At 50.3% G+C, this 23,260-nt stretch overlaps 1 protein-coding gene across 1 annotated transcript in view; it reads right to left on the minus strand.

Moving 5' to 3' along the window:
• Positions 1-9,377: 9,377 nt before the first annotated feature.
• Matn1 (matrilin 1) overlaps positions 9,378-23,260 on the minus strand; it is a 147,265-nt gene continuing 133,382 nt past the window's right edge. Inside the window, exon 9 of the mRNA XM_087905000.1 lies at positions 9,378-9,656. Within this exon, the coding sequence (XP_087761126.1) occupies positions 9,378-9,656 (279 nt within the window). The remainder of the gene's footprint in view (positions 9,657-23,260) is intronic.

Below are 23,260 nucleotides of genomic sequence, written 5' to 3' on the forward strand. Positions count from 1 at the left end.
CTATCCATCGCTGCTGGGCCTTCTGCGACGGTTTCACAACTTGTCCATCGTTGTCATGGGAACCCTCCCCCCACTCTCCCTCAGGTGGATTTTCACCTCTGGCAAGCAAGCTCGGGATCATTCACACCTCTGTAAGCTCATCAGGAGGAAGAGAGCAAGGGGTGGAGGGTGTCTAGAGCCTGATGGTTTTGTGCATGTTATCGCTCTCGTTGGCTAGAGCAAACCCATCAGCCAAGGTGGAAGAGGTAGTAGAAGAGGTAGGTAGATATCCGCAGGCTTGGTGGGAGGATGTGAGGGCCACATCATCAGGGTACGGACTCAAGGAGGGAAAGAACCCGACAATATTGCAGGCACCCGTAATAGTTCTGCATTCTGCCTTACATAGCTACACTTTAACACGTAAAACACAACAAACAAAAAATTTATGGGAAGGGTCAAATGAAGACAAAATGTGTTGAATCCTAATGGTTCCTAAGTTTACATATGTTCTATTACAACCAACAGTTGGGTGAGCACAGGACAACCAATGCAGTGAGCTTTTAGGAGATGGCTGAAAAACTGGGCTGAACAACGAGTGGGGACATATCCTGCACTGGGCACCTAGTGTAGCTTGCCACTAGGTTTCAGAACGTCGGACAGCTCCCATGGTCTTCCTTGGCCTTCCTCTTCACAACCCCTGCCACTACCTGGTTCCTTGACTTCTGGGTAGAATTATCTAGTTAAATACAGTTCACTCTTGCTGCCAGATATGAGAGCATAGGTTCTGGGATCAGATTTCATGAGTTCAAGTCTTGCCTGCCTCATACAAGCTATTCAGGGACAGATAGTCCTCAGGAGACTATATTTATAGATCACTTGGTAAATTCAATGAAATAATAAAACAATGAAGCAGAATAATATAAGACAGTTAAGTGTGCTCATTTAAAATGTAAAAGCTACTGGTCTAGATGGCTTTTGTCTTGGTCCCAGTACTTAAGGATGAGCAGAGCAAGGTGCGGTTGATAGTTGGAAACTGAGACCCATCTTTTTCTGACAACTTGCCCCCCATTTGACCAGGCACTGTCATCCCTGCCACCAGGACTGGCACACGAGCATGCTTTACCTTCCATATTGCTTAGATACCTGCCATTGCTTCATTGTCTTCTCTTATAACCTTCCCTTTTAGAACCTGTTCACTCTATGTCAAAAGGACTATTTGTCCCATTCACACAGGGGGGAAAAATCCAGGAGTTGATAACTCTAGCTGTGGCTAGATCCAGAGATTCAAATGCATCCTTCCTGAATATGGGCTTCTGCTTTCTTTTGTGTTGCGGCATCATGGGCACATGCAGACGGGAAACCACTACAGGAGTGTCTACTTGAATCACAAAGGCCATGGACCCTTTTCCTAGAAGTGTGAGCATGTTTCTGCCAAGATTCTCACTGAACTCACAAGCATATACTTCTCACACTCACATGCACACTTCTGTACACTCATTGTCTCACATTTTCATTTACATATGCACTCAGGCACCCCAAAACCACACTGGCCTATGCTCAAAAAACATTCACATCTCTACTTCACACCCACACCCAAGCACTCATGTATGTATTCATGAGGACAGGTACACACATGTGCACACATACACCTTCATGGTCATGCACAAACATGGGTGTTCTCAGAGATCTTGAATCCACATGCAATTTCACACATGCATGCACATATTCTTATATCAACATCCAATTCACACCCTCCTGTGACCACACGCGCTTTCTCACATATATACATCAGATCAACAGGTACATGTGTGCAAAGGCACACACATGCATGCACAAACACAGATAACCCCGAGCAATTGCTTGCTCAATACCACCTCCTCCTTCTTCTGTGAATCGCTTAGCTATTAGGAATTTTTGTACCCCCAGCAGTCACAATCCTTGGGTTCTGCTCTGTTATGCCCTCCCCTGGGGGGAAATCACCTGAAACCTTAGTACCAATACCCTCTCTCCTCTTCCTTTCCCTGCTCCTTCCCCCACCTTCCTCACCCTCTCGTTTGCTCTGCAGCTTTCCCCGTCTCCCCGCTTGCACATCCCGCTCCACCTTCCACAGCTAATTAAATGATAGCATGGAATGTTTCTCATTTGTGTTTGGCTCTGAAGCACACCAGAGCGAGCTCTCATTAGGTGGCCTGCAGAAGATGGGCTGCACGGGGCCGGGAGTGCCAATTGCCATTCCCGGCCCATCCTGGCAGCCATCAGGTATTCACTGGGAAAAATCAGAAGCCAGAACCCGAATGCCTGGGTGGGAAGGGTAAGTGTAGGCAGGACGACCACACCTAAGGGCAGTCCTGGGTATCCCAGGCTATGGGCTGTAGGTGGGGTGGGAGGGAAGAGGTCCAGTGGGTCACAAGTGACCCCATCTCTGGCACCAGAGTTTTTGGTATCAGAAATTCCCATCAGCCCTAGCTAGGGTCCGATTAAGGCTCCCAGCCTAGGGCTCAGGACTCCAGGGTGTCAACTGCCAGGAGACCTATTTGTCCTGCAAGCAAACCTCAACTATGTGCCAGCAGAGTCACTGGTGAGGGCAGAGCAGAGTCCAGGTCACCACAGTGTGTGCTGCTGTGATTGGCTGGAAACTTCTGAGAGCCACCCAGCACCACTGACAGCCTCTACCCAGTATTTACATCCTTTTCTTGGGATCTGATGGTAGCCACTGGGGCTCTGATGCACAAATAGGCACCAGGCTCTTCCAGGTACCTAAGGAGGGGGGTCGGGAAGTTCAGAAAGGAAACGGAGAGTGGGCCTAGGACCAGATGCTGCAATCAATCCCTGCCAGGGTCTGGGTGGGAAGCTAATTAGCACATCCGGTCCTCACAGCAACCTGGGGTCAAGGCTGTTACCCCCAGTTGGCAGAAAAGGAAAGTGAGCCTCAGAGACACATAGGAAACCTTGAACCACCAAGAACCAGACCCAAAGTCTGTCCTCTGGCGCTCTCCTCACTACTGCTGCTTCTGTGAGGAAAGCGAGCCCCCACCCACGGGGCCCAGCATTTACTAATGCTAAAACTACCCCCACAGTCCCAGCGTTCTGGCCATCACCTGGAGCCTTCTTGTGCCTCCTCCCTTCTAGAACTTCGAAATAACACATTTAACCTCACAAAGCGCCTCGGACAGAGCTACTCTTCTCAGCCTATGTTTACAGAGAAGGAAACTGAGTCAGGTCATTTCCTGAAGTCATAGTCAGCCCCAGGCAGGGCTTGGACTAAACAACCAGGGCTCAGGCCCATCCTCAGGTACCTTTCTGGGTTCACTGCCCACCCTTCTAGTCTTACTGAAACAGGTGGGGGAGGGAGGCACACGCGCTCGTTACCAGAACACCACCTGCTCACCATCCCAAAGCCAGCTGTGTTCTGAGCCCCCCACCCAGTGCTGATAACAGCATTTTCAATTATTATAATTAACACCTGAAAAATTGGGTCCTGACACAGATAATGAAAAGGAAATCCAGCCCCTCCCCCATCACTCCTGTCAGCTCTCCATCTGCTGGTGAGATTTGCAGCCCACCTGGAAACACAGCTTATGACTAGGCTGGTCCTAGAGAGAGAAGCAAGAGAGGGGGCCAGACAGGGGCCCGACCCCCTGAGGGTGAGGAGTGCACGTCATTGTACATGTCCTTGAGGGTGCATGACTTTGTAGGCACATAAACATGAGTGTGTGCTTTGTCGTGTGAGTGTGTTTGAGAGTATGTGTGACGACGTCACTGTGTGTCTGTGAACTTCCTGGGTTCACCCCAGGATGTCTGGAGCTGGGCCTGCATTCCCTCTGAGCTTATCAGGCCAGCAGAGGACAGGCCATGGTTGTTTCATCTGCTGGATTTGAGAGAGTGGGAAAGTGAGCGGCAGAAAGAGGACTGGGGTGAATCTGGCCAGACTGGAAGGGAGAGCCCAGCTCTCACAGTGCAGGTGTTCACACTAGAAGGATTCCATTGCATTTACTGGACAACTGAGGCCTAGCTAAAGAGGAAAGTGTACCCATGAAACTCACCCTGAGGTTGGCAGAGTGGAGCCATTGAAACTGGCAAGCTGAGAAATCCAGTGATTAGTTTAAAGGAAAACAAGCTGATAAGCTTTCTCTGACCAAAAAAAAAAAAAGACGGGAAGAGATGGCTACCTACCACCATCTGTAGACTCAAATGCCAGTCTGAAGACCTGGTATTCACACGGGTAGCAGGGGGCATGGGTGTTTCTCTCGTCCAGCTCTGGTCCAGGCTGGTGCCCACAGTCGCTCCTACCAGGTTCTCTTCTGCCCCTCCTCACTTTCTCCATGGCCTCGGCTGGCACTGTAACATTGTGAGTACCCAGCTGTATGGTCACCTGCTCAGAGCACTGCCCCTTGGTCTCCTGCTACACTCAGAATAAACCCAGAGGCCCCATCATGACCCTAAGACTGTGTATGGAATATTGCCTCTTCTCCCACACACCCACACCACATCTCCTCACTAGGCTGTGGGCTTCCTGTCATTTCTAGATGGTTCTGTGGTCTTTGAGTTCATTCTTCCAAACTGGGACTCTTGGTCCTTGTTCCTTGCTGTCTGGAAGCTCTTCTCATGCAGAGTCCAGAGTCTCTGCCTGACGCCAACTTTCTGGAAACCCCAGAGGACATCCCAGCGCTCCTCGTGGTTCCTCACCACCTGGGCCTGGTTGACTTCCTTCCCAGATTTTGACAGTTTCAGAAGTGATCAGCTCATTCACTTGTTCTGTTTATCATGGGTCTCTCTCTACTCCCTACTCCATGAGGACAAATTCCTTGGGGACTGAGATTCTGCCTTGCTGTGTTCTTACCGCCTGCTTGGAGCCTGGTCAGACCTCGTGAGCCCCTTGGTTTTCTCCTACCTGGTGGCAGAAGGCATGGACTTGGACCCCAGCTTACAGCAAGTAGCACTGGGGCTGGGTCCCTGTTCTATGCTCATCTCCTTCTTGGTAACCTAGACAGGGGCTGGCACCTAAAGGTTGACCTGTCTCCATGGTAATCACCCTCCTTTCCTTGTCTCCATCCTCCATGTTCCTTCTTGTCACCTTGGTCCTTGATTCTGCAATCATCTTGATCCAACAGCAACTTGGCTAATTTCTTGGGCCCACGAACCACCCAATTGGGAGGCCAGTAGGGTGGCTGCTTCCGCTCCATCACCCGCCCTAATGCGTCGTCTGACACTTTCAATTTATTTTTCAATTCCTTCAGCATCAGAAATGACGATTAAACTCCCAGTGTAAATGCTGCTTTACCAAACTGAATTAATCACAGCGAGGAGGGGCCGGCTCTGCGGCTCAGTTGAGGAGCAGGGAATAACTATGTGTTCTCACAGGGGTGGGGGACAGGCTCCAGGATGGCTCATGTGGAAGCTCGCTGGAGGTCAAGCAACCCACTGACTTCTGTCCTCTGCAGCATCAATTCTGTCCAGGGTCTGACTGAAGGAGGAGGCAGCCCAGAATCGCTGCTTGCCAGAGGAATGTCAGGGACACAGACCTGGCTCCTTCTGCTCCACCCCTGCCACCAAGCATACCTAGGAGTGTTCAGTCCTGGATTTGATATCTTCCAGACTACATGTGTGGGGTCAGGACTCCCTCAGGCTCCCAATCTCCTCACACTTCAGATTTTCTACCTTCACAGCCTCCACCCCACCAAGAACTTTCCTGCCACCCTCCCCCCCCCGCTAAATTAGATTCTCCCTCTCGAGGCTCCCCCTCAACCCATTTCCTCTCCTCAGAGTACTTAACAGGCGTTAAGATTGCACACTAATTCCTGAGTTTGTTTAATAGGCTCCTCAGGGAAGGGACTTCAGCTAATGTGCTGAATGCTGCAGCCCCTAAAATCCAGCCGTGAGTGTCGAGGGGGCCCAGTGCCCACGAGTGAGTGAGAAAGTGACAGAAAGAGCGAGCATGGCCACCCATTCATCCGGCCATCCTCCAGCAGACTGCTTACCCTACCTAGGGCCTCAGTAGGTAGGTGGAGGGCCTTTGTAGGGACCCTGTTTAGAAGTTTGTGCACTCCAAGGATAATCAAAGAGGCTCCTTTGGCTCCCAGAGCCCCACACACTGGATCAGAGCATACCACATTCCTACTGTGGCCTGCCTTTCTCCTCCAAGTTGGACATGACTGGCACCATCTTGAATGAGAGCAGCTGTTATTGCCTATACAGATGGGGTATATTGACACTCTCTGTGGAGAGAGGGAGAAGCCCCAGGGCTCAGGAGTCTTTTGGATCCTCACCATCTCCCTCTACTTTTCAAAGTTGCTCCCCTTTTCAAGGTTCCTTAAGACCTAAGCAAGCAATTGACTGGTGTGGGACTCTTGGAACCTATTGCTTTTCCTGATAGGTTGCCCCTGTTACAGGTGGGACTCTTCGGTGCTACAACTGTCTGAATACTGCCCAAGGGACTCCCACGTAGTGAAGTTGCCTATGTGTGCCTTGTGCTCCTGCCGGTAGCCCTTGTCTCATCTGTTCACCAAGCTGGACCTGATAGGCCTCTTTCTTTATCAGTATTCTCTCCATCTTGGACAGGCCTTTTTTTTTAATCGCAACTTCCCCTAAATATACAAATAAATAAATCTTGCTGATTCCCTGTTACCTTCAAAGTAGCCCCAACACGGGAAGAGGGGGACAGTGACAGGCCCAAGGTCATGCCGCTATTTGAAGGTGGATTCAGATGAGCTCTGTCAATTAGTAAAGCACCTGAATTTCTCCCAGTCTCCCTGCCACAGCTGCATGGAGCTCTGTCTGCACATCTGCCCAGGTATAGCCGTGCGGGCCCAGCAGGATGCAGAAGCTGCACTGCAATCTGATTGGGGACGTTTAATGAAGAGAATGACATTAATTCATTCCAACCATGGATTGGTGTCATGAGAGCTTGTCTAATAAGAGCGAAGAGAAGACTTTAAAAGAGAAACACAGGCCAAATGAGGGGCAGCCACCGCTTTGGAGCCAGGGAACACAGAGAACGGCCCCCAAGCCTTCCAGAGACAGTGTCTTTTGACTACAATTAGAAAAGTTGCTATGATGCTGTGTGGGTGGAATTTGCTGGAATCTGTCCTTGGCGGAAGCCCACTACCTGGAGTAACATAGAAAACCGTCTATAGACCAAATGCTGAAGGCCTTGACACCACCAGAGGGTTTAGCTGCCACCCTGGCTGCTGCTGGCTGCTGTGCCCTGCAGTGTGGCTGAAGTAGGGGGGTGTTAAGGAAACCACCTGTGCTCAGGGGTGGGGCAATGACAGCCAGTCCTGCTGCAACCGTCTGCTGAGCCAGGGAATACTCCAGAACCAGGAAGGCAACTCCCTTTCCAGCAGCGTGCCTTCTCTGCCCTCTACTGACTAGGTTTACTGTCAAGCCAACTGGAAAATGAAAAGTCTTTATAGAGCAGGACCCATTTCCACGCTCACCGGGCAGTCAAGCGAGCCTGGGAGCGGAGACGAAGACATTTGTAACTGGCACGGTGCACACCTGCTCACCTTCCATAAGACACATTTCCACGCATATCCGAACCTCATCCAACAGAAAACAAGCTCTATATTTCCATCTAACAAGAGGCAGCTATCTATCTTACAAGTGGGCAAGATCTGGCTACAGATGGAGCAGGCACACAGTCCCGAGACTCCTCCGCTAGCTACAAATTACTCCTCAAATTCAGTCACGGCCCACTGACTATTCTGTTACTGAAGACTCTATTGCCAGAGTTCACTTCCCAGCACTTGTATATAAAATGAAGATGGGGAAAGGGGGAGAGAAGAGTGACCGGCACGTATAAGCAAGCAGCAATTGCCAGCAGGAAGATTGGGGTGCTCAGCATTGCCACAAGCCGCACTTGTCTAATTGGCCATGAGGCTTTCACTGGTAGGAGCAGCTGCCTCCTGCCACTGCTCATTCCTTATGTCACCTGTCCTCACTCCCAGCCCAAAGCTCTCATATTGGGCTCTTTAACTTCTGGAGGGACTCAGACTAGCACCGAGTACTCTGTCCCCGTTTGTGTGACCCTGGTTTCCCTACAGCCTTTACACAGGCACAGATGTGCTAGGAGACGTAGTGGTAGGCCATGTTTCCCTTGGAAACAGGGGTGGATCTTTCCAGGTGGCAAAAGAACCTCTTTTCTGTCTGTTGGTTCAGTGGCGTAAGTCAAAAGTGGACAGAGAACCAGGCCTATAATACCGGCAGCTCAGGAGGCTGAGGCAGGAGGATTTAATGTTCGAGGAGAACTTGGGCTACAGAATGAGTTCAAGGCCAGCCTGAGCAACTTAGGGGAGCTGAGAAATAAAAAAGGGGGGTTGGATATAGCACTCACCCAGCATTCATGGGTCACTCTGACCAGACCCAGTTCTCTCTCAAGCAGGCATACTTGTGCACACAAGCATATGCACACGGAGACCAGACATCACACCCACCCTCCCATGCACACAGAGACCAGGCATCACATCCGCCCTCCCATGCACACAGAGACAGACATCACACCCACCCTCCCATGCATCATTGATTTGTTCTCTGAGAAGGAAGCTCCGTGACACAGCAGAATATAAATTGGCTACAGTGTGATAAGAAAGACAATCTCAAAGGCTCTGTACTCAGGCAGAACAATAACAGCTATGCTCCTTCCATCCCTTGTCTCCTGGACCAGATGTTTGGCACATTCAGCCCCCACCAATTTAAAGAGCACTCTGCCCTGTGAGAGAGAGGACCCATGTCCCCAGGGTATATGCTGTCTGGATATCCCGCCAAGTCTTCACGGAGTCATTATTCTTTAAAGTTGGGCCACGTGTGTAGTAAGTATGGTTGCTACATACTGGTCATGATAAACTGTGATCCTTCAAGCCAAGAAACTGCCATCTTCTTCAGCTCGAATGTGCCTGCTTGCAAGAATCCATTGCCACTGGGTCTATTGACTGTCAACATTCCCTCATCGCAAGGGAGAGAGGAGGGTCACTGGATCCTCATCTGAGGTGACCTCTGCTTCTCCCAGCCATTTTTGCACAACCTTAACTGTGCATGGCTTCAGGATCCCTGGAAGTGCTGGAGTGTGCAGACTGGGGAGGGCTAAATAACACACAGGGATCCATCTTTGCGGTTATGGAGAAGCCATCATCCGTTTTGGATGAAGCCTTTCCAGTATGGCTGCTTTGGGGTCACCCGTACTCCCTTAGGCAACCCCCTCCCCATGCTCTGGAAGTAAGCCAATAAAGTCATTGGCTCCCCTGGATGAGCTTTGGTGAAACCGTACATTGGTTCATCATTAGAACCTTCTGAGGAGCAGATAGACATCGTTTGTGTCTCCCAAAGCGGGAGACATCGCAGTTCTGGGAACTGCACAAAAGCTGCTGGCCGCCCTCCTTTGCTGCATCATGAGCAGGAAAAGGTTAATCTGCACCCAGAGCTTCTGTCCATGATGCCAAAGTGAGTCCCACCTCATCTTCTGCAGTCCGCTTGCCTTGAGGCAGTAAGCAAGTCACAGGTTCCCCGACCCCCCCACTGGCATCCCTCCACCCCCAGAAGCGGTATGCTAGCAGGGCCTCAGTGGTAGCCTCTGCTGGTGTGAATAGGTCCTTACTGTCAGTGAGGTCATCTTCACCAAGTAGCAGCTTGGGCTGAGGAGTTCTGGCAGAGTCTCTGCCCATGCCACTGCGGCCCCTTTGTCCCTGTGAACAAGCCCCAGGGTGACTGTCCCAAAGGGCCTTCTGTCCACTGGATTATCAGGGTTCCCACTTTCGGTGAGCACTTCGGTGAGTTTTCTCATGAGATGCAAATATCTTCCACATGTATGTCCACTCCAGCTTTTTCCCAAACTTCCACAACTCTAATCTGTAACCCTGTTACCATCAAGCCCCTGACCATGTGGCCTAGCCAGTTGCAAGCACACATGAGCCCCTCCCATTCCCCTCAATGTGACACTGAGGAAGACCGGCCATCTATGTTAGGACAATGCCAGGATTCTCTGTAGACCAGGCTCTGCTCCTTGGGGTCCCGGGCATCAGGACAGTTTAGAAGCATGCATAGGGCATGTGAAGATGTTGATTTGGGAAGTCTGAGCCACCTGCCAGTGCCTGTTGCTTCTACCTTTCAGCCCTACCCAGGCTCATCTCTTTAAGGCCTCCTCTATTTGATAGATAGATTGTATATACACCACCTGAGGACTAGACCAGGTCAAGTGCATGCTGGGCAACACAGGTCGCACAGCCACTTAATGTCCTGAGGTCATAGGTTCAGGTCATATGTAGCAGTCTGAGGTCAATCTTCAAATGATGTAGTTACATAAGGAAGATGTCCTGGGCTTGCTCCAGAGTTACAGATGTCCCTGGAACTTGCCCTGGAACAGACCTAGACCCTGGTCTCTGTGCAGCACCTACTCTGCCATAGATGGAGAATAGAGTTGTTAAGTGTGAAGTGTGAAGTAGCTGGGAGCATGGTCTGAATCTGATACTGAGCCTCAACCTGGTAAGGTTGCTATGCAACACTGAGAGCCCATCCTGGTGGGCGTGGGCCCGGAGCTACCACAAGGTGTTTTCCTACCCTCTAGAGTTCGTGTCTTCTACATGTATCTAAGTACCTGATGCTGCTCAGGCCAGTGTGGACCAGGGTGGCCTTCTTGGGAAGTCCAGATAGCTAGAGGCTCTCTGGAGATTGTCACTGACACACCAGAAGACCCAGGGCAGACTCACAGTCTTCGCCTCTTCCCAAACATGACCAATGACAAAAATCCTGGAAGGTTCCTCAGGGAAGTTATTGCCCTGCCTGTGGAGAGAAAGAATGGATTCAAGTCACATTTCCTGTAATCCACAGCTCTCCATTAACTTGTCCACCCATCCATCGTGGTGAATGCCTCTTACAGGGCACACGATGGTCTAAGCTTGGGGACCAGCATTGGGTAGATGATACGTCATCCCATCCCCCACTGGAGCTCACGTAGTAGTGAAGAAAGATAATAGACACATGAACAACCAGCAGCTACAGGATGCATGGATACATGGGTGGGCCAATGTGAAAGACAGAGCCACTATCAACACACCTGAACTGAGACCTGAGACAAGTGGGAAGAGCCACATTGCCCAGGGGCCAGGGAGGGAACACTCATGTGGTCATCTTTGTTAATAGTGTTACATAGGCTTATATACACAGAATCTTCTTTAAGTATCTAAAATATAGTTAAATCTGGAGCCATTTTGAGTGGCTGTGACTTAGGAATACAGACTTAGGTCACCCCAAATTCTATGTTCCAACATGGAAGCAGTTCCATGAAGTTTTTATAATTTTACAGAATAGAAAAAGCAATGAATTGAGGCAATTTTAAAATACATTCGTGGATACATCAAAGAGACAGCCGGTAATCCGAGACGCTCTCTGAGCTTTAGGGTTGGTGGAAGCCATTGGCCTGCTAAGACAACAGGTTCCAAAGGGTTTTTAACTGTTAGTCACAGGGCATTAGTTCTGACACAGAGGTGGGCAAGGAATCACTGTTCCAGAGGACTAGAACGAGCCTGAGATATGGTAATTAACTTTTGGGCCTGCACCATTCGAATCTCTCCACTGTCCTGAAATTCTAGTCCATTCGTCTGCAGATGCAGGTTCTTTTCAGGAGCGTTCGTTCACAGCTCCCCTGTTGACAAGCATCACATGCATGCATGTCGGGACCACATGTTATTTATTTAAACACTATAAGGTCTCTCGTAGCTAGGAAGGTTCATTCCTAGGCTCTGATGTGGTTAGGTTGAGCAGTGGGCAGGACAGCAGTCTTCAGGAGAGAGGACTAGCTCATAGAGGTCATCAAGAAGAAAGACCCTGGGTCATATCAGAACTATTAGCTATCATGATGCTGATCTGAATTTTATATATTTTTTGCTCTCTATGTCTGATGTAACATTTACACAAACACAGAATTTTAAAGTAGGTGTTCAGCACTTGAGAACTGCTATCACCACCATCATTGCCACAATCACCATCATCACCACCATCATCCTCATAATCATCACTCTCACTACCATCATCACCATCATCACCATCATCACTATCACCATCACCACCACCACCACCATCATCACCATCATCACCATCACCACCATCACCATCATCACCATCATCACCATCACCACCACCACCACCACCACCATCACCATCATCACCATCTTTACCAGCATCACCAGCATCATCCTTTTCAGTTTGATGGTTGTCACTTGGAACCCGAGTGCTTCCCACTCATCTGTTCCCTGGTCTCAAACCTTCCCCCAGAGAGTGTTGAGGGAGCACTGTGTCCCCTATACAGCCTATATGTGAAGGTTTTAGGGGAACAGAGGAGCGTCTGAGCTCTCATCTGGTGGACGGTGCCCAACACGATGCTCATGCATCCTCACGGCTCTTATTGGACTCGGCAGCTCCTGCTGACTGACCGTGTGTTCAGAGCCTGGGCAAAGTCTAAGGCAGTAATTTCAATAGCTGACACCTTCACAGATCTCTGTGATTTGATGCCCACGTTAGTAGCAAAATGGCCCAGGGGCTCTGTTTGAACAGTGCTTTCCAAGCGTGCGTCATCCTGGCCACTGGGAACAGTTTGTTGTCCAGATACGGAACCTGAGCTCCTAGCCAGCTGTGTAACCTCCTGGAGATTTCAGTGCTGAAACTGGGGGCAGTTACTTTGTCCCCAAACAGACCTCAGAGCACTGGGGCCTGGTTGCTGCAGACAGGGAGGGTATTGACAGTACCCAGAAGGGCATAGACTCTGGCGCCGGTCTGAGTGGATAGGTCTGGGCTGACTTAATGCTCACCTCACTGGGTGGAGAGTGCTGGTGTCTTCTGAAGGCAGATTGCCTCCCTGCTCCTTCCTACCATCAGGGTGACCAGCCAGACCCTTGGCCTCATAAGTGTCCTTCACTCCCAGCTCCCATCAGTTCCCTACCCTGTTGCCCCTGCTGAGGTTCTGAGAAATCCCAAGGACAGTCAGCAGCCACATGAAGCAGAGGAGAAGAAAGGAACTTACTAAGACATAGATTCCCCCAGGACCCTGGAACCCTTCCTTGCCTTAATGAAACCAGTCAACAAACAGTGGTTAGCCACTTCCCGGGAGTCTATCCTGACCTGCTTGGAAATCCTGGGACCATCATTGTATCAGTTCCCTCCTCACTTCCTGTCCAACCTCTTAAAACCCCCTCACCTCTGCCAGGTCTAGGCTGCCCACATCCATACCACCTCTCCACCATCACAAGAATCTGACTTTGGGAAGAAATCCAGAGTCCCCCTGGTGGTGTGACTCAGCCAACCTCAATAGGGTTCCAACACTGGATCCACAGCCCTAGCTCCATCCTGACCCAGCCTTGATCCAGCCATAGAAACCCATCCACAACCAGACTTTGAATTCCCTGTCAGTCTGGCAAGACCAGGGGCCCGACTGTTCTCCATTGTAGTTGCCCCAGCCCAATTCAGAACTCCAGGTCCTGTGTGTGGCTCAGTGAGAGGTAAAAAATGCTGATATTTTATTTCTTAAATTCCCTTTACTAGAATACTAGAGTCAGATGGAAAATTCTAGGAACCCTGAGCCCCAGGTCTCAGAATAAGGTTGGGGTTTATTGAAAACTGACTTTGTGCTAGGCCCATGCCCATCGTCTCCCTCACCCGGCTTAACCCCCAAAGCAGTCACATGGGTATGTTTTTCTCCTCATCCATCAATAAAGAAACTGAGGCAGAAGTCTGGCTTTGCCCACAAGGCAGGAGATGAGCCCCAGTCCTCCTACCCATCTTCTGGTTCTACCCAGCTCCTTAGCCATAGGCTCCTGGCAGCACCCTTGACTGGGGTTTGGCTAAGAGTGAACCCAGGAAGGGAAACCAGGTTGGGTTCAACATGCACCTACCTGCAGTATGGGTCCCACTCTGCAGAAGGCCAGCCCTGAAGGAGTCACTAATCAGAGTCACATGTCCTGTGGAACCCTGCAGTGCACTCTAAGAATTGTGTAGTGCCTACTCTTTGCTCTGTAAATCTTCAAGGGGTCTTTGGCCAAAGCAATAATGTTCCGACCTGAAAAGTTAAAAGGACTTTGAAATTATGAGCCCCGAGCCTGACTCGAGCCCTGAGTGAGGACAAGACGACCACGGTCGTAGAGAGGAAAATACAGACAGGGGAGCCAAGCAATTTCCCTTCCACCACAGCCTCGGGATCCCATTAACCTCCCTGCCCAGAGCCAGACACTCTGAGCAGGAGCAGGTGGGAGGGGGCTGCACGCGCTCCGTGGTCACCATGCCCTTGCCGAGTCCCAGCTTTCTCCAACAGTGTCCTTTGTAGCATAGGAACCCAGGGCTGGTCTCCAGTCTTGCCAAAGCCAAGGAGAGTCTCAACATGTTGGGGTGAGGGCCACTGCAGAATTTGTAGTAGCACTCTTGAAGACAGAGCACACAGATACACAGAAAGACCCAAAGGATACTAAGACATCTCCATGACCACAAGGCCACCACTAGGACAATATCCTGCTGACAGAACCATAATGACTTTATTTTTTTGGCACCTTCTCCAGAGCTGCCCGTTTCTCATTAGCATGCCACCTTCTGCTCTGTCTGATTTCTGGGGCTGATCTACCTGTGCCCCTCTCTTCCTGAAGCTGGAAGCCCATTATGGTTGCCCAACCTCCATGGATACCTTGCACCCACATTCCCTTTAGCTCTCGTTAAAGACGGACATTGAAGGAGAAGCAGCAGAGAGCCAAGTCTGTGTGGCAGCCTAGGGTCCAGGTTCACGCCAGCTGTTTGCTTGAGGCAGGAATATGGAGAGAGCACTGGGGCTCATCACAGGAAGCAGAGGAGAAAGCTCCAGTAGGGGTGAGTGGCCTGGTCCATAGGGACTATGGCCATTGGGTGACTCAGACTGTGGTGACTTGATCAACATTTGTATATCAGACTCTTTGCTGTTGTGTGGAGATTCTGAGGATGGTGGTAGCAGGAGGGGCATGAATTCTGGGCGTCTCGGTACCCGGCATCTAGAACCTGTGGCTGGATCTAGTGCTTCTCCACTAGAGGGCCTTCTAACTGTGAGAGCAGCTGTCAGCCCACCGTGGGTGAGAAGTTGGCGATTATACCGTCTTTGTCCAGTCTCGCCCAAGGAAGCCTTCGAAGGGACTGTCACTACAGGGGCTTGTCTCCATCTCCAAACTTCCAGTCAATAGTATTTGACCAAGCATTCACATGTGGAATGGTGAGTTTTAAACTACCTGGCTACCATGCAAGTTTAAGGACATTTGTGAGGCTGGCTGTCATTTGTCCTGGCCCAGATTTCTCTTCGAAGGGGTTGACGCACGAAGTTGCAGCCAGTTTCTTCTTTAATGGCAACTAAAGCAAGGACACCACACTCTTATTTTCCATCCTCTACTTTCTTCTAGTGTTTTCGAGGCAGGGGACCTACCTCCATCCATCCTTTTCACCAGGACATTAAGTACCTTCCAAACCATGATACCTTACATGCCTAACACCAATCCACAAAGTAGCCTATGTATCTCCTGGTTATGTAGCCCAGAGAGTGAGAAGACACAAACACAGAGCGTGAGGCCTGATCAATGAAAGTAAATATGGGCTGCACTCACCAGCCCTGTGCCCACTCAGGGGATGTCCTGACTTTGGATCTACAGCTCACACACTCTGGTGTGTGGTGTGAGCGATTACAACACAGATGGCGTGGCTGGGGCATTTGGGTTCCACCACTACATTTCCAGGGCAGACAACACTAGTCGGTCATTTTCGCCCAATGCCTTTTCAATACCAGCATCCCATAGCAAAGACACAGCTATCCAACTGACTTGGGAGAAATGGCAGCTGTTGCTGGTGGAGTCAGCAAGTCCTGGGTTCTGTTATAGCTCCGCGAATGACCGACAGGGTAGACCTGAGCAAGCACTGGGGTGACTCTCAGTCTTAGCTTCCCATCCCCAAAATCAAGACGGTTGATACCAAATGGTGTTGCTGAGGCAATTGAGAGAAACACACACACACACACATGCATGCACGCACACACCACACACACACACCACACACACATGCACACACACACACCACACACACATGCACACACACACACCACACACACATGCACACACACACACACACACACACACACACACACACCACAGTGGCGGGTGCAAAAAGGAGCTTGTTGTTTGCTGACACGTCATCCTGAGCCCCTGATGACCATCTCACAGCTACTTGATCACCAAAACTGGGGTTTGCGGGAAGTCACCGTGTTTCAGTTCTGGGCCTGCTGTGGGCCATCTCTATGTGCCAAGCAAATTCCCGTCTTCCTGAATTCTGGAGGGAGGGCCATGTTTTAGGAATGTTGTCTAATATGTAAAGTGGGATTTTTCCTAGATCTGGAATATTTTATGCAGTGCAGCCTTTACTAAGTCCATGTTTCAAAGACAGTCTGCTCCCCACCGCAATCACCACAATGGCACCCCTATCTACACACCTGACCCTCTGGAAGGTCACTGACTCCTGGGGTTCCTGGGATGCTGCTGGTGGTGATTTATGCAAATCCGGCTCTTGTTGTTCAGGGAGTTTCTGTTCCTTTGAACTTCTAGGTGACACAGGCATCCTGTTCCCAGTCCGGCTTCTAATCCCTTGATTTCCACAGTGCTGTCAGTTATGATTGCCTGAAGAGCAGGTTCTCTGCATCTCGCTGTGAGCTACCCAGGAACCAGAGCTTAATAGGTTTATCTTGTGGGTAAAGAGCAGGACAGAATCATGGAAGCTCCAGACGGCAGGACTGGGTGGGTAAGGGAGTGTCCGGGGAAGCAGATAGGCCTCTGGGGTCAGGGTGGGGCTGGGCATTCAAGAGTCAGGGTGAGGCTGGGCACCAGGGTTCAGGGTGATGCTGGGCATCCAAGAGTCAGGGTGAGCCTGGGCACCAGGGGTCAGGGTAAGACTGGGTACCCAGGGATCAGGGTGAAGCCGGGTACCCAGGGGTCAGAGTGAGGGTGGGGATCCAGGAGTCAGAGTAAGGCTAGGCACCAGCGGTCAGAGTGAGGCTGGGCATTCAAGAGTCAGGGTGAGGCTGAGCATCCAAGAGTCAGGGTGAGGCTGGGCACCAGGGTTCAGGGTGAGGCTGGGTATCCAGGAGTCAGAGTGAGGTTGGGTATCCAGGGGTCAGGGTGAGGCTGAACTCCAGGAGTCAGGGTGAGACTGGGCATCCAGGGGTCAGGGTGAGGCAGGGTGGGTGCAGCCTGCTGAGTCTCTGACATACAATGTAGGATATTTGGCTCATACATGTATTTCCAGAATTCAGGCAAATATGTTACTATTGCATAACTTACTTTCCCTCTCAATTGGACTACTGAGTTGACTACCACTGATTGAGAAAACGCTCTCCTAGCTTCCTTTGGTGGAGTTCCTCAGACCTCTGACCTCCTAACACTGGTAATGAGGAAGACTGACAACCAGACCTTCTTCCCAGCTCTACCTGTAGAACTGCCCTGTTGCTTCTGCCTGAGATTTCACAGTGGCAGCCCTGCATCCTGCCATGGAGTTCCTAGGGCCCAGGATCCTCTGCGTTGGACTCCTCCTCTAGTCTCGGTGCCTTTGGTACCCCTACCTGTGCAAGGTGAGCCCTCCCTACATCTTCACTGAATCAGGACGAAGGAGGCCAGCCCTGTCTTTGTACATGGATTCTCTGGGTTGGTTCAGAATCAGGTAGCAGGTGCCTTGTTCAGGCCCCAAAGTTCCAAGTCTCTGATCATAAGGGACCTGACCGCAGGTCTCTGCTTCAGGAGCATCCTCCCCACAAAGGCAAGAACCTGAAAACGTGAATGAAAATGACCCCGATAGGCCAATAGAGAGTGGTACTAGTAAGAAGTGAGGCCTTGTGGGAGGATGTGTGTCACTGGGGGGGGGGGGGTGAACTTTGAGGTTTCAAATACTCAAACCCGGCCCGGTGTCTCTCTCTTCCTGCTGCCTGCTGATCCAGATGCAGAAGTCTCAGCCACCTCTGCAGCTCTGTCTGTCTGCATTCCACCATGATTTCCACCATAATGGTAATGGACTAAACTTCTGAACTGTGAGCCTTCCCCAATTAAATGTTTTCCTTTATAAGAGTTGCCATGGTCATGGTGTCTCTTCACAGCAATAGAAACCCTAACTAAGACGATGACCCACATCTTTGTCATAGAAGTCCCAGCTTCAGCATAGTGCCACAGTCCCAAGATACACATATACATCATGATTCCAAATGTGGAGGGTCAAGTACAGGCAGAGAGAACTGTCATGTCAGAGGTGACAACTGGACCAGGTATGTCAGGAGCATGCCCAGGGTCACACTATTTAAGAAAAAGTGAATGAAGTTGAACTATCTACAGAAGGCAGAACATTTTGAAAGCCAAGCTGGTGCATGCCATGTTGCCATGGTCAGGTCACAAGGACATTGTCTGTCCCCAGCATCTATAGAACATCCGTCTCCCTGTCCTCAGCATCTCACCTCCACTCACTCAGGAAGGAGCAGAGTCCTGCCCTCTCTTCCAGGAGATACAGAGACAGACGTAGAGGGAAACTATGGCAGCTGCTAAGGTCCACATGGCTACCTCAGCATTCACACAGGTTCTGGAACCAATGTGGAGCTCTGACATGAGATGAGGAAAAGAGACCCCAGCACACCGCTCAGGCGGGAGGACTCCTATTCGGAAGGCAGCAGAGGGGTCAGTGTCAGCAGTGCTCCCTCTCACAATGCAGCCACGACCTTCCCAGCATCTGCCTGAATCCAAAGCCACAGCAGCTATGTTTCAGGGCCCAAGGCCCCTCCCTGCACAGAGTCACCAGGTGGGTAAGTGACAGCAGTGACCCAAAGGACTGGGAGGCTGAGAACCACCACTTTTCACACCAGCAGCCATGACAGTCAGAACTGAACAGAGCCGAGACACAGACCCAGGAGCAAGCCTTGGGGTAAATCAGATCCTAGGATGATCAAGCAAGGTTTTGAAAGCGACCATTGTAAAATATCTTTCAATTACAAATTCCCTTGAAGTAGATGAAACAAGAGCTGGACATTACAAGAAAGAACCTAAGGAAATTATAGAACCAAAAATACAACAACAGAAAGGTTTCAAACCTGCTGGGTCCTAGAGCCGAGGTGTCAAAATGGAATCAGTAGATTGAAGAACAAAGGCTTTACCTTCTCTGAGCAGCGGCGTTGACAGGAGAGTCTTAGGCCTTGTGAGACGATGAGAAAAGATCCACAGCCAGATGTGGTGGTCCTACACCTGTAATCCCAGTTCCCAGGAGGTGGCAGCAGGAGAACCAGGAGTTCAAGGTCATCCTGTTACAGGGAGCCAGCAGAGATGATCGCTCAGACGCAGTTTATAGCCGATTGAAAATCTTATTCCAGCTGGGTTAGCCGGGCTTTCCTTAAATAGTAACCAACTATCTCACATATACTTAGGAACTTCTGCCTTCAGACTCTATCTTTGAGAAAAGATTGGAACGGTTCCAAAAACAGCATCATTTCTGTTCAAATAAAAATTGTAATTCACTAAAAAAAAAAAAAAAATCAAGGAAGTAAGAAAAAAATAAAAACACCCTCAATAAAGGACAATTAAAAATTTAAAAATTTATCATTATCAAAGCTATACTTGACAGTTGCCATGAAGGATGCTACAGTTTAGATACTGGATATCAATTGTCCCTGTGACGGAAGCTTCGTGTCCTCAACGGACTGAGAGGTAGTAGGACCTTTAAGAGGTGGGACCTGGTGGAAGGCAATTGGGCCTTTGGAGGGATGTCCTCAGAAAGGATCCACACCTTTCTCTAGGGATTCTATCAGGGCTCTCAGGACCTGCTTCAGGTCTGTTTAGGAAATGAGCTGGGTCTAGATTAGTTCTGAGAAGACGGACTTATAAAGCAAGCTTAAGGCTGGTGAGATGACTTCATGGGAAAAACACAAAAGCACTCACGCTGCAAGTCTGAGGACCAGAGTTCAATCCCCGGATCCCACCACTAGAGAAGAGAACTGATTCTCAAAAACGTCTTCTGCTTCCACCACGTGCATTAAGGTGTGCACATGCGTGCGTGCACGAATATGTCCGCGCACGCGCAAACACACATACACACTCACGTACACCCACAGAGAGAGCTTTAAAAAGCAAGCCAACCCTGGTGCTTGGCCTCACCGTAAACAAGTGTGCTCCCATCAGGTGACATTGTTCACCATTTTTTGACACAGCACAAGGCCTTTTGCCAGATGCAGCCTCTCAGTCTTGGACTCCCCACCTAATTTAGAGTCATGAGCCAAAATTCGTAACATTTCTTCATGAATTACCTAACCTTAAGTATTTTGTGATAGCAAATAAAAAAGTTCACTAATACAAGGAGTTCTTCAACTTAAAGTGTGTGTGTGTGTGTGTGTGTGTGTGTGTGTGTGTGTGTGTGTGTATTTGTTAAAGAAGCCTTGGAGCGTTGGGAGGAAAAGAAAGATCAACAGAAGGCACAGAAGTCGGGGAGATATGTCGTTCTCATTTTCCCGATGAGTTTTATGTCATACCTGAGGAATGAAATGCAAATCATAAGCCCGTCTGACACCAAGGCAGCGACATCTAGCAGTGAAGAAATAGGACCAAGGTAGCTCTTGTTCTTCTGAAATGTAAAACTCCATGCCAGCAGACAAAGGTGACATAGTGACTGGATGGGACGCCCGTCAATTCACCAAACGTTACCCCTTCCACTCACACAGGTGAAGGAGAAGCGTCTCACACTCTGTACATCACAGCAAATTTCAGAAATAACACAGGAGAGAACTGCAGAGCTGTTAGAGGGTAATACAGGGGAGAAACCTTCATAACTGAGGGCCCGGAGGAGTTCTCAGTACAAAAACACAATCCACACAAGGAGAAAAAAAGCCACTGGATCTCACTAGAACTGGGCTTGGCTTTCATGAGTGCCCTTGCATGAACTTGGGAAGCACGGGTCTCCCCAACAGGGACAGCGGCACCCTCCAAGCCAAGCTCCACAGCACCCAATCCAGAATAGTCAGTGTGTAAGCCTCACCTGGATGCGGGGCTTTCTGGTGCTGCCTAGGGAGAGGCTGGCAATGAATGTGGAAAATTCTTTCTTCCCATCCCTTTATTTGCCATGCACAATGCACCTGTGTGTAGAGTCTCATCTAGCCCAGGCTGGCCTTGAACTCCCTATACAGCCAAAGACGATCCTGAACGTCTAATCATCCTGTCTTCACCTCCGGAGTGCGGGGATTACAGATGTATGTCGCCACAGCCAGCCATGCAGTGCTGGGACGGGATCCCAGGGTTTTCCGTATGCTAGGCAAGCACTCTGTCAACTGAGCCACATCCTCCGCCCAATGCATCTATTTTTGTTCTTGCTTTCTCTGTGCTGGGATGAGAAGTGGTGAAGGTAGGAAAACAAATCTCTCTCCCTCGCCCAGGATATGTGGTCCCAGAGGTCAGCGCTGCAGAGGACAGGGCCACACTCATCTCACTGGAAATTATTCAAGACATCTTTGATCACAGTTCATTGGTCCCAGCAACAAAGGAAGCGCGGGGGATGCTGGGAAACGCAGGAGCGTTTTGTGCCTGCTGTCTGGGGCACTGAACTCCGGTGAATATTCTTCAGTTCGCTGCTATGAGCTAACCAGGAATTGGATACAGCTTATTGACTCCATCCTGCAAAAGGAATTCTGCATTCCATTTCATGCGCATATGCGTCGAGCTGTCTCCGCAGGTTACACCTCACACAGCCACCTGCACTGCCATGCGCTCCGTGCAATGCAAATGCCCTCAGGAGGAGCAGAGCACAAACACAGGTCCAAAAAGGACCCACCCTTCCCAAAGCCCAGGATCATTGGATTCCCATCTTCCTCTGCCTGAGACGGGTGGGACAAAGAACAAGACTAGAGCTCAGACTGAGGTCCTGTGTGGCTGCCTCATTAGTGGGAAGGAGCCAGGTGTGAAAGCCGAGGAATGTGATGGGTGACAGGGACAATGGGGCCAGACCGGAAGCCTTCATTCAGTGTGACAGCAGGGAAGCCTGTGTTCTCTCTGCTGAGGGATGTCATGGCTCAGGGTGAACAAGGTCACCTTCCCAGGAAGCTTCAGGAGCCAGGAGACCAAAGGCAGAGTCGTGAGTCAGGGGGGGACCCTGAGTGGAGCAGTCTGGGTGCTACTTAAACAGCCTGGTTTCATGTTCCTGTATCACGGGGCTGCTCAGAGCCTGTGTGTGCTGGAACAGGAGAGGAAGACAGCAGTGTCCCTTGTGTGGTGAGAAAACCTAGCCACAGAGAGGACAGGGCCTGGCCTGAGGTCACACAGCTGGGGTAGGAGGGTGGCCATGATCTCACCAGCTTTCTTCTCTCTGCCCCTCGCCAGATACTCGGAGAAGCAAGGACAGGAATGTTGAATGCAGTCATTGACAGCAGCCACTCCATCCTCAAAAGACACTGTTCCGCAGTGGACAACAAACGTCCCTCCAGCCACCATCACATGTTAAAGTAGAACACACAACACGAAGAGTCAACAGAGCAGAGAGAGCCATGGAAAGGCATGTGAAAGGCCTTCTGTGGGGGCCTCTGAACAGACCTGAGTGGGGAGTGTGTGGGCCTGAGGTGGACAGGCCTGTGGAGCAGAGAACAGTGAGACCTGGGGTCCTTAGGAACCTTTATCAGCCTCTCCAGCCACCCTTCCACAACTCACTGATGCCTCTTGAGGCTTTGGTCAGGAATCAGGGTATGAGTAAGCACACCCATCCTGCTCAGGACTTAAAGGACCACTCCTCAGGACCTGGCTCCAGCCATCCTTCGGTCCCCACCGATCTTCCAGTTCCATGAGTCGGTACGTTCCCTTTCCTGCCTTATGAAAGAAACGGGCCCAGCTAAAACAATGATTGCTCCCAGTGTCACGAGCAGCCACGAAGCCATGTGTCTGTATTTATACATCAGTCTCTTGCCAAGTAGGATTTGAGCCTGGGTCCTGCTGTCTGCAGGACAGTCTCTGGGAGAGTTGAAGAGAGAAGAGAAGGGTAGTTTCTGCTGAGCGCTGGGGAAAGGGGTGCTTACCAAGTAGCTGTCAGAACCTGAAGTTGTTCATGAGATATTCTAATTTGAGGTGGTTTTCATCAGAGGCAATCCCTGCCACTTCCTAGAAAGCAGACCATTCACCCCCAGGACTACCCTGATCTAGAAAGACCTAGATTCAGTAAGCCTGAGACATCACAGTACCCAATTGTCAAATCAAATGTAAGGTCTCTCTGCTTGTTTCTGGGGTGGGTAGCCCCCCAACTGCCACCAGAGCTA

Source organism: Myodes glareolus, chromosome 3 (assembly GCF_982192425.1).
Source record: "Myodes glareolus chromosome 3, mMyoGla1.1, whole genome shotgun sequence".
Classification (NCBI taxonomy): Eukaryota; Metazoa; Chordata; class Mammalia; order Rodentia; family Cricetidae; genus Myodes; species Myodes glareolus.